The 12,318-nt window shown below is 43.0% G+C and overlaps 1 protein-coding gene across 4 annotated transcripts in view; it reads left to right on the top strand.

Annotated features, from left to right (window-relative positions):
- The window catches only part of TNIP1 (TNFAIP3 interacting protein 1), a 96,211-nt gene that overhangs the window by 54,502 nt on the left and 29,391 nt on the right, over window positions 1-12,318 (top strand). For 3 of the 4 annotated variants that reach the window (XM_060240305.1, XM_060240302.1, XM_060240303.1), the window contains exons 2-4: window positions 2,778-2,945; window positions 5,811-5,933; window positions 11,623-11,711. In XM_060240305.1, the coding sequence (XP_060096288.1) occupies window positions 2,807-2,945; window positions 5,811-5,933; window positions 11,623-11,711 (351 nt within the window). In that variant the 5' untranslated portion in view covers window positions 2,778-2,806. The remainder of the gene's footprint in view (window positions 1-2,777; window positions 2,946-5,810; window positions 5,934-11,622; window positions 11,712-12,318) is intronic. The other variant, XM_060240304.1, reaches the window with a different exon arrangement.

Below are 12,318 nucleotides of genomic sequence, written 5' to 3' on the forward strand. Positions count from 1 at the left end.
CTTCCTTCCTTCCGTCCGTCCGTCCTTCCTTCCTTCCTTCCTGCCACCTTACACATTCATCACCCCCACCCCCAATATTTTTCTAGGGCCCGTATTTCTTTCTACAACAGGCTTTATAGCTAGTCTAACAATAATTTGTAACTAGTAATTCAATGCAATATTTATGATTTCATGTCATTTAAAAAACAAATAAGGGAGATTTCCACATGAACTATAGTAATCTGTATGGAGGGAACCAAAGCACCCCTATTGTACAGTAGACTGTTGCAGTAAGAACCTTGGAATGAACACATACCATGGAGTTTTACAGATGTGTCTTTGATTTTTTTTGAATTGCAGGTGTACTCTTGCCTGCTAGGTGAACATACAGAAAAAGAATGGAAGGCCACTCTAGCCACATCATCCCTATGCCCCCATAGTTTACTAGACAGATACATCCCTGACAGAACTACTCACAAGGTTGCAGGTCTTGTAGAAAGGTGGGTAACAGGTGGCATGGGTTCCAGTACCACGAAGGAGTGGGCTGACAATATAACAGAGCTCACCTTTTTGGCCAGCAACAGGCCAATCAATGAAGCAGGAAGATGCCAGGAGTTATTCCCTGTGGTTTTTTAGAATAGCAAAGTGAATGAGGAATGAGTATTGTGGAATATCTTTAAGAAGCTAGTGAGAGAAAGAATACTGTTCAGAAGTTTTGAAAGTTGCTTCTAGCTCAATCTTCATGCATATTCTTGTGATGATTGGTTTACTGCAGCATCCAGTAATGCCTTTGCCTAATCAAGCTTGGCCTATAGATCCATTACTTCTCATTAGGTACAGTCAAGCTTTTGTTTTGATAAAGAATTTTGAAAGGGTTCTGTTCCCATCGGATTAACTTTTCTCTCCCACCTAAATAATGTAGTAAATGTTTATATTGTTCTCTTTGTCCTGCATTTAAACTGTTATTTTTTCATTATTATTTGTTGAGCATTAATGTCTGTTCTAATGTTAGATGCTTGAATGTTAGGGTTGCCAGCTCTGGTGTGGGAAAGACCTGGAGATTATGGGATGGAGCCTAGGAAGGGCAGGGTTTGGACAGGGGAGGGGCATGAATGGAGTGCAATGCCACAGAGTTCACCTTCTAAAGCAATCATCTTCCCCAGGGGGAACTGAAGCCTGTAGTCTGGTGTTATGCCAATAAAGGTGTGCTATTGCTATTGCCTGTAGTCTAGAGATCAGTTGTAATTCTGGGAGATCTCCAGGCCCCACCTGGAGGCTGGCAACCCTCCTTGTGTGTTGTGTATATATGGCACTTTCACACAGGCTGAAGTGAATTCATGTTCAGTGGATGCGGACTACAGCCCAGCAATCCTGGATCTGTTGATATATAACTGGGGATGCATGTCTGCCTGCTCTTTGTAATGACACTTGTTAACCCCAGGGCTGAACTGACCATAATGCACAATGTCGTTAAAATAACTGTTGTGTTGGCAGGGTGGGTTCACCCACATGCATCTTTTCCCATAGAAGTTAAGCCATCCCCAGCTTTATCCATGAATGGGAAAGACACAGGATGATCAATATGGCTGTTTCTGACATGGATACTCTGGCCCTAAAGACTTTAAGAAAGATTCAGAGGCAGTCAACATCTGAAACCTGGTGTTAGGAGGCAACATCAAAGGAGGGCCTTGGCCTCCCGTTCTTTTGTCCACCGAGGCAACTGGTTGGCCACTGTAACAGGATGCTGGACTAGATGGTCCACTGGTCTGCTCCAGTTGCACTCTTTCCATGTTCTTAAAAGGAACATAAAGCGTGTGTCCACCTTTCCAGAGCCTTTGCCACACAACAGCACAGGATTGTAGCTAAACCAGTGTTACAATAAAAGCCAAAACAAACTCCCAGAACTGAGGACAGTTTTGCTGACCTTGATGTGTGAAGTTTTGGTATGAGTACTGGGGCAGGGCAGGGCATCTGTTAGACAGAGCCCTGTTCAGCAGTGCTGGAAATGTTTTTAAATATCTTTTGAAATACTGCCTTGTTCCCATCATACTTTCTCCATCAAACTCAACTTGTATGGTTGTTGCAACTGTAAAACTATGAGGAAAGGGAAAGAGCCAACTGTTCCCCCTCCCTCAAAAAAAAAATCCTTGAGCAAGGGCAGAGTAAAAACATATAGCTTAATCCTAATCAGGTTGGGAAAATTTGCTTCAAACTGTGTTTATGATGGGAATCATGGTTAGAGTTAATCACTGGTTAGAGCCATTGCAGGTCTACTTAAGGGCACTGGGGAACAATAGGGGATGTTACAACAAAATGGGGAGTGCAAGATCCCATACCCCATTCCTGATCTCAAAACTGGGGGTAAGAATTTAGGAAGCCTATGTCTGTACCAGACAAGTATAAACAGTGATAAGATTTTGGATTTATATCCCGCCCTATACTCTGAATCTCAGAGTCTCAGAGCAGTCACAGTCTCCTCTACCTTCCCCCCTCCCACAACAAACACCCTGTGAGGTAGGTGGGGCTGAGAGTGCTTTTTACAGCAGCTGCCCTTTCAAGGACAGCTTCTATGAAACCTATGGCTGACCCAAGGCCATCTCAGCAGGTGCAAGTGGAGGAGTGGGGAATCAAACCTGGTTCTCCCAGATAAGAGTCCACGCACTTAACCACTACACCAAACTGGCTCTCTTAGATAGCTGCTAACCTATGCACACTGTTATTGCCTTATACATCTCCAGATATTCCAGCATTCTCAGGTGTTTGTTCTGGAAATACTAATTTCCTGATCTGATTTTCAGGCATGGGAATCGGATAATTACACTGCAGCATGGAAGGCAAAGGGCCTTATCGTATCTATGACCCTGGTGGGGGAACACAGGAGGAAGCAGCAGCTGCCTTTGAACATCTGGTGGAGGAAAATACCAAACTGAGGAAAAAGATGCAAGGGATAATGTCATTAGGTAACGGTGAGCTTGGAAGCTGAGTGACTTCAAATAGTTCATTTTTCTTGACTTTGGAATTCCAGCAACTGCTGAACTAGCTTTATTGATCTGGAGCAGTAATACCCCCTTCCTCAAACCTTTGCAGCAGTGTCCACCGTCTTCACCGTGGAAGATGAGAAGTGTTTGCCCGCCCCAGAACCACTAATATTGGAAGGGGTGTTGAAAGACCTGAGTCAGATTGAGGTGACAAAAGAGGAGGTCCTACAGCTGATAGACAAATTAAAAACTAATAAGTCACCGGGTCCGGATGGCATACATCCGAGAGTTCTGAAAGAACTCAAAGTTGAACTTGTGGATCTTCTAACAAAAATCTGTAATCTTTCATTGAAATCTGCCTCTGTTCCTGAGGACTGGAAGGTAGCAAATGTCACCCCCATCTTTAAAAAGGGTTCCAGAGGAGATCCAGGGAATTACAGGCCAGTCAGTCTGACTTCAATACCGGGAAAGTTGGTAGAAACCATTATCAAGGACAGAATGAGTAGGCACATTGATGAACACAGGTTATTGAGGAAGACTCAGCATGGGTTCTGTAAGGGAAGATCTTGCCTCACTAACCTGTTACATTTCTTTGAGGGGGTAAACAAACTTGTGGACAAAGGAGACCCGATAGATGTTGTTTACCTTGACTACCAGAAAGCTGTTGATAAAGTTCCTCATCAAAGGCTCCTTAGAAAGCTTGAGAGTCATGGAGTAAAAGGACAGGTCCTCTTGTGGATCAAAAACTGGCTGAGTAATAGGAAGCAGAGAGTGAGTATAAATGGGCAGTCTTCGCAGTGGAGGACGGTAAGCAGTGGGGTGCCGCAGGGCTCGGTACTGGGTCCCATGCTCTTTAACTTGTTCATAAATGATTTAGAGTTGGGAGTGAGCAGTGAAGTGGCCAAATTTGCGGATGACACTAAATTGTTCAGGGTGGTGAGAACCAGAGAGGATTGTGAGGAACTCCAAAGGGATCTGTTGAGGCTGGGTGAGTGGGCGTCAACGTGGCAGATGCGGTTCAATGTGGCCAAGTGCAAAGTAATGCACATTGGGGCCAAGAATCCCAGCTACAAATACAAGTTGATGGGGTGTGAACTGGCAGAGACTGACCAAGAGAGAGATCTTGGGGTCGTGGTAGATAATTCACTGAAAATGTCAAGGCAGTGTGCGTTTGCAATAAAAAAGGCCAACGCCATGCTGGGAATTATTAGGAAGGGAATTGAAAACAAATCAGCCAGTATCATAATGCCCCTGTATAAATCGATGGTGCGGTCTCATTTGGAGTACTGTGTGCAGTTCTGGTCGCCGCACCTCAAAAAGGATATTATAGCATTGGAGAAAGTTCAGAAAAGGGCAACTAGAATGATTAAAGGGCTGGAACACCTTCCTTATGAAGAAAGGTTGAAACGCTTAGGGCTCTTTAGCTTGGAGAAACGTCGACTGAGGGGTGACATGATAGAGGTTTACAAGATAATGCATGGGATGGAGAAAGTAGAGAAAGAAGTACTTTTCTCCCTTTCTCACAATACGAGAACTCGTGGGCATTCGATGAAATTGCTGAGCAGACAGGTTAAAACGGATAAAAGGAAGTACTTCTTCACCCAAAGGGTGATTAACATGTGGAATTCACTGCCACAGGAGGTGGTGGCGGCCACAAGCATGGCCACCTTCAAGAGGGGGTTAGATAAAAATATGGAGCAGAGGTCCATCAGTGGCTATTAGCCACAGTGTGTATGTGTGTGTATATATATATATATATTTATATATATATATATATTTGGCCGCTGTGTGACACAGAATGTTGGACTGGATGGGCCATTGGCCTGATCTAACATGGCTTCTCTTATGTTCTTATGTTCTTATTGAAGCATTTATTGGTGCATTAAAGCCTTGTTTGTATGTTCTGCTTATTATGAGCTGCACCATCAAAAAGCCCTTGCCTAAAGTGATGCTCGATGTGAGACTTCCGAAAGGGGTCTTACCACAAGGTAAGCGCATGTGCCTGCAGAGCTTGCAGACTTCCAGGGTATCTCCCAGGTAGCTGCAGGTCCTGCAAATACCCAAAGAGTGCTTGGGGTAAGAATACTTTAAATGTCAGCAGCATCCACCCGGAAAGTTATCGGCATTTTGGAAGGTGCTGCACATCAAAGGCAATGTAGCACCTTGAATGGAGTAACATCACATAGTGGACAGTTTTCTCTTTATAGCCAGAAAACCTTTTCCATTAATGTGATTAACCTGAAGGTGCATTCTATGTACCTCAGAAGCTTTCACCAGTGCATATTAAGACTCAATAGTACAATCTCTAATTTGTTTTTCGTTTTGATATTTTTCATATTGGAACTTCTACCTTTTTAAAAAAAAAATGGAATCTATATATTCATGCATGAGTTTTCATACCTAAGCATTTGTTTTAAATCTGAGCCTTCTCTGTGTGTGTGTGTTTGAGTGTGTGTGTGTGTGTGTGTGTGGCTGATGTCCTTGTCCACATGAAGTACAGGGTTAAAATGTTGGTATTATACCTGGATGGCTACATAGCTGATGATTTTCTTATATGAAGATAGTTCTGATGCATGTAGTAGCTTTATTCAGACACTTGCAGCAAAACAAATTTTAACACACTACTTCATGGCAGTGTTGTATGCATTGCCGTTTTTTCCTCTTGCAACAGAAAATGTATTTCCATGAATAGCAAAATATCATGGATGAAGTAGTATCAAAGTTCAGTGGGTAACTGAACTTCCATTCTAGGATAATGTGTTGGGGATTACTGTATACTAGATATGTCACTGGAAACAAAGGTCATGTGTGTGCACAAGAGAGCTTTAAATCATACCGTGGCTGTTTTGTCAGGGGAACTACTGGAAGAGTCTCAGTTGGAAGCCTCGAGGCTACGACAGAAGGTGGAGAGTTTAGTGAAGGACAATGAAGTGCTGAGATCTACTTCCTCTCTGGACAGACTTGCTGAAAAAGCAGGTATAAAGGAACTAACTAGTGAACAGCAGCCTATATAAATCCTTGAGGAGAACTGGTGTGGGTGGTGTATATATTGCATTGGGGGTGGGATTACGTCTAGTGATGACACAGGCTGCCTTGGCTAGAGAAATTAGGATGGTTTAATACATTTGTTTGAAGAAGAAGCCACTGTAACTTGAGAACCTGGATGAAGTCACAGGCCCCAAAGCTATTCTAACAACTGAGACCGTCTGTCTGTTTTATTCCACAGGCATGTTGGCAGAAATCTAAATTTAAACTTATGTGATACTGCAGTATTCTTATTATAACGTTATCTGTTTGAATACCCTTGATTGGTTTTATGTCTAAAAGTACAGGACCTCTTGGGAGCTTAAAACTTGAACAGATTAATTGAATTTTTATCCAGCCCTTTCTCAGAGGAATTTACAGTGGCTTGTATTTTTTTCCCCTTCCAAATGTTGTCAACGAACCCATGAGGTAGATTGTTGAGATGTAGTAACTGGGCAAAAGTAACCTACTGACTTCTTCTGAATTACTTCCAAGGACTGGTCAGTCTGGTGAGCCAGTTTGGTGTAGTGGTTAAGTGTGCGGACTCTTATCTGGGAGAACCGGATTTGATTCCCCACTCCTTCACTTGCAGCTGCTGGAATGGCCTTGGGTCAGCCATAGATCTCACAAGAGTTGTCCTTGAAAGGGCAGCTTCTGTGAGAGCTCTCCCAGCCTCACCCACTCATAGAGTATCTGTTGTGGAGGAGGAAGATAAAGGAGATTGTGTTAAAACAATTTTATTGGTAACATATGGTAACAAAATTATTTCTTAAATCTTAATAACTTCTTTTATCTACCCCATATAGTGCTTTTTACCCACCCCTCCCCCCGTTACTTGACCCCCGCCGGTGATATTTACTTATAATGCTAATATTTAAAGGTACCCTTAACTATTAAAACAAAAACTTACATTCTTCTTCTTCTAAAACTTAATCATTATCAAAAATTGTCCAGTGTCCTTTTACTTTCCACTCTTTTTCTACATATCTTCTAAACTTTTTCCATTCCCTCTTAAAAATTTCAAAATCATAGTCTCTTAATGTTCTTGTTAATTTGTCCATTTCACTCCATGTCATAACTTTTATAATCCAATCCCATTTCTCTGGTATTTTTTCTTGCTTCCACATATGAACATATGAAGCTGCCTTATACTGAATCAGACCTTTGGTCCATCAAAGTCAGTATTGTCTTCTCAGACTGGCAGCGGCTCTCCAGGGTCTCAAGATGAGGTTTTTCACACATATTTGCCTGGACCCTTTTTTGGAGATGCCAGGGATTGAACCTGGGACCTTCTGCTTCCCAAGCAGATGCTCTACCACTGAGCCACCGTCCCTCCCAACTGCGCTGAAGATAAAGGAGACTGTGAGCCACTCTGAGATTCGGAATGGAGAGCGGAATATAAATCCAATGTCTTCTTCTTTCTCTTCCACCTCCTCCTCCTCCTCTTGTTTTGCAAATATTAGAGGGCTGTGGATGTCAGTGGAGGTGTAGTCTGACCTCCAGAAATAGCTCAACTTTCGACCTGTAAAGCAAATGCTGCTGCCTGAAAGTTCATGCGGGATGTGGTCATTATCATGCCATCAGCATACCTACCTAAGATTTTCATTTATGTTTTATAGCTCTAACTGAATAGAGAACTGCCTCATTTGAGGCTGGCACCAGTCTTCAGATAAACATATCTGGTCCCAAGTGACAGAGTGAAAAAGCAGTGCTTCCTTTTTAAGGTATTGAAGGCTCAGGTCTCCAGGTGTATTTCATGTACTTCTTCTATAGTGAGGGCATCATAGTCAAGAGGATTTGTAAGCCAGACTTCCCAGTATTCCCCCTTAGCTGAGTTAGAGTGAGCTAGCTCACAGATTTTTAGCCTCCAGCTCACACATTTTTGTCTTAGCTCAGGAAGGATGACCCCCGAGCACACTAATTTATGCAGTAGCTCACAACTTTAATGCCAGTAGCTCACAAAGTAGAATTTTTGCTCACAAGACTTTGCAGCTTAGGGGGAACAGTGCTCCCCACCCAGCAGCTGCATAAAATCCATACCCACCACTTTTCACCAAAAAGGCAGCATCTGCACCTGAGACCAAAAGTAGTCTTGAAAGCGCCCTTTCTTTTTTCACTACTTGGCTGCATTTGCCTGACTCACCTGCATTGCTAGTCAGTGGTTCTTGTTAAATAAATGTTTGTTTAAATGGATTCCTGCATACCAGTAAGCAGTAGCCACAAGTGTTTTCTTTCATGAACTTATTTCCTATGTGATTTTCTGAAAAATGTAAATAGGAATGTGTTTGAGGATGGAATGGGGGGTTGATTCTAATCAGGAGGATTTTGCAGGAGGATTTAACTTTTTCTCCCATGCCATGTTCAGAATGGTTTTCCTGACCTCAGCCACCCTGACTAACTTGCAATTTTGCTATGGTGGGGGGAGGTGGGGAGAGAACGTAAAAGTACCTGTGTAGTACCTTTGTGTTTCTATGCAGATGGCTCCAAAAGGCCAGGTGGTGCTGGAAAAACAGAATAGGGAGAAAGAGCTAGCTCCTTACATAGCAGCCCCAGTTCAAATCAACCTCCTACCTCTCTCACATAAATCAGCTTAGGTAGGAAATTTTATTTAGAATGGTCCATAGTGTCTTGATGTTGTGTCCGATTTGGTCCTAGGAGAGTTTCCTGTCTTAACAGAGTGAGTTGGAAAACTGTAGCAGAAGTTCCTCATTCTCAGTGGTAAAAAGGAGAGTGGCATTAAAAAAGTCTACAGCAAAGAGCTAGCCTTGTTCACAAGTTACAGTGAACACACATACATCCTTGTACACTTGATTATTCTCTGTATTGAGTACTTATCACATTCAGTCAACACATGCACAGCTGAACATGTGACTGGAGCCCCACATGTATCCAAGTACTTGTCCCATTTTTTATTTGTAAAGTGAATACACTTTGGTTCTTTCATACAAAGAGATGTCCACATGTACAGGCAGGATGTATATGTGTTCATGGCTTGTGAGCCATGTGGGAGCCAGTCTAGCCACCTGGGACACCATGGTTCAACAGCTGGGAAACACCTGTCCCTTCTATTCATCTGTCCTAGTTCACAGAAGACTAGAATCAAGAGCAGGGGACCTAAATAGGGTTGTCAGCTGCCTGGGGAAAAAATGTCCTGTCTCTTTAATAGAAGCTTAATAGGATGTTATTTACCAGGTGATGTTACTTCCCTCCATGCTACAAAAAAGATTTAGCTGTCTATTTCCACATAGGGCTGTCTCTGTTAAAGGGACAGAGCATTTTTCTCCTGCTGGCAGCCCTACCGCTGAAGGAAACCTCAGTATGCAAGTTCTTTCAGATAGCCAGGCCCAAAATATTTAGGGCTGTAAAGATCAAAACCAGAATTTTGAATTAGCTTGGAGCTAGGGTGGAAGACATGAAATTGATGAGATATGAAAAACCCTGGTACAGTCACTGCTGTGGCTGCTGCATTTTGTGTGAGTCATCTTGGCGCACTCAAAAGACAGGTCCACATAGACAGCACATGGCTGGAAATTTGCCTCCATGGGATTCCACGTCCACAAATATACACTTGCAACCCTGTTGGGGGGCACAGATGTGTTTAGTTAACCCGTATGTAAACCAAGTGGCTTGGTGCTCACTCTGCTGTGATCCTTCATAGCAGCCTCTAAAGGTGCAGCTATCTTTTTGCTACTTAGACAACTCAAGGGCTATTTTGTTTGGAGATAGCATAGCAGGCCTGGAGGTGTGATATGTCACAACGACCCCATTCATGTCACAGTGAATACACATACAATTTGTGCAGTGTGCATTGGATTATTCTTTATATGTGCATTGAGTAGTTCTCATGTTACCTTCAAAACATGTCTAATTGGAAGTGTGATTGAAACGCCACATTTACCCAAGTACTGGTCCTCCAGTTTCATTTGAAATATGAATGTGGATGTAAACTCTTTCATGTAAGATGTACCCGTATTCGCAGTAGCACATGGACAGGGCTAATGTAATGCAGCAAGACGAGGACCTTCTAGGGCTCATGGGGGATCAGAAACAGCATTTTCCCGGAGAGGTGATATGATTAAAAGAAACCCAAACCCTGATGCTATCATTGTTGTGGCTGCTCGTTCTCCATGCCAAATCCTCTTTAGTTTGCCAGCTGAATATGCCAATTGAATTCCCTCCCCCTCTTCACCACTGCCTCTGTCTCCCCTCTCCTCCTCCAGCTTTTCCTCCTAGCGCTGTGCCACTCCAGACTGCTAATCTTCTCTGACCTGTTCCCTTGCTTCTGCCCTCCCAGCATGGTGATGGCAGTGGAAATAGGGAGCCAGCTTCAGTTTCCCCTGTTTGCTCCTGGTGGATGCTTCTGCTGGGTGTGTGCATACCATTTCATGGGGTCTTTTTTGTCTGACACATGTACAGAAGTTACTGTTTACTTTGGGGAGGGATGCTTTTTAAAAACTGCATTTTTTTTGCAACCTTGGGAATTTGTTTGTACAAATGAGCATCTGTACCTCTTACCACAACATGCTAAGTCGCTCCGTAAAACCACCTAATTCAGACTGAAAGAACAGTGGCAGAGGAGGGATCTCAGATGGAGACCTTGAAGAGCCACGACCAAGCAGAGTGGCAATATTGGGCTAGAGAGGCCAACAACTTTCATCTTCATAAATTCAACACCACCAGCAGTATTAGTAGAGAAGCTATTATGGAACAGTTTCTGTTCACAGAATTGTGCTCACTTGCTGGATCTGGGGAGGAAATTCCTTTGGGTTTGGATCTAAATTGCACCTTGTGCAGGACATCCATTATCAGATTCTCCTGTGGGTTTTTAAAAGGAGATGAGTGCAGAAGGAGTTTTTTCCCCCTCCTTCCTTGCTGGAACTGCTGTTTGCCCTGTAGTGGGAACCATACCAATGCATAAGGCCAGTGTCACAGGTCTCCATATTGTGTATAGCTTGGCTTAGTCTGTAAAGCTCAGGAAATATTGATGTTAATTAGTTTCCACTGAACGCTAAATGGGCTGCAAATGGTAAAGCCTGGGAAAGGGGCAGGGTGACTTTTAGAGTTCAGAATTACTGTGTGCTGAGTCCAAGAGGAAAGGGGGAAATTCCAGCTGACGCAGACGAAAAGCCATTCATAGACATTTGCATGGCATGGCAAACATTGTCTGAAACTTCTCTCCAGGGACTTGCTACATGGGCTCATGCCATATTTGAGGCGTGAAGCTTTTCTAATCTGTCCCTTGAGATTTGGGTGCTGGTTAAATCAAGAAAGGGGAAGGCAGTGCTGTGACAGGAGACTTTTCTTAATAGTTTGCAGCTACGGTGTAACTGTTTCAGCCATCTCTGATGGGGCCAGGTGAGTTCCTATAAGGTTGAAGGCTTTATTTTCCCCTTAAAGAGATCAGGATATATTTGGGGTTAATGTAGGGATGAGTGGGTAACATCCTTTCCCTTCTCAACTATCTGTGCAAATGTTTTTCCCTTATATCTTTTACCCCTTTACCTTTTCTAATCTAATATTTCCACCAGCAAGGTAAGTCAGAAGTGAATTGATGGCACTTCACACATACACACACGGTTGGTCCTCTGAGACCAGAAATGCTCATTTGTACTATGCTCTTCAAATTTCTTTTCTTTTATAGGAGGCAGCCCAGACCTTTGTTCTTCTCTAATAGTTCCAGCAGAAGATCTGAAGGAGCTGGAGCAAGGCATGCAGAAGCCACACTCCAGTGTAAGAAACATTATTTGAATAGTAAGAATATGGGTGTCCCTCCCCAAACAAAAAGAAGAGTGAAGCTTCAATAATACTTACATGGGAGGAAGGTGCTTATTTCTGAGTAAGCATGCATTTGAAAGGGCTGCGTGAATGTTAGCTGCACTGTTAAAGGGCAGGGGGAACCTGGATCAGCAGAAATTCATTTGCCCAATAAGGATTTAGGATTTGAGGATGGTGCCTTTCTTAAAGAACCCATGCCTGTGTTAATATGTCTGCACTGCATATAGAATTTTTGATAGGCCTCCGTGCTTTAAATTTTATTCCACCACAGAAATTTATGAGGTGGGCCATTAGAATTATAATTTTTAAGATGCTGAATTAGAGCTGATGCTACTCAGTGATCATCACTATGGTTGAAGTATAGTGTTTTTATCCCCTTGACAAAGTACTCTCAGGATTCCTTCCTGTGGTCTGATGTGTGGCAGTTTGTCCCTGGATTTTGTCTGGGCATGCCAGATGTCTGTTACTATAAAGGGATTCTGAATAAAACTTTGTTGGTCTTAAAGGTGCTACTTGACTCCTACTTTGTTCTACTGTTTCAGACCAACACAGTTGCCCACCT

The sequence above is a fragment of the Heteronotia binoei genome, chromosome 5 (assembly GCF_032191835.1).
Source record: "Heteronotia binoei isolate CCM8104 ecotype False Entrance Well chromosome 5, APGP_CSIRO_Hbin_v1, whole genome shotgun sequence".
Classification (NCBI taxonomy): Eukaryota; Metazoa; Chordata; class Lepidosauria; order Squamata; family Gekkonidae; genus Heteronotia; species Heteronotia binoei.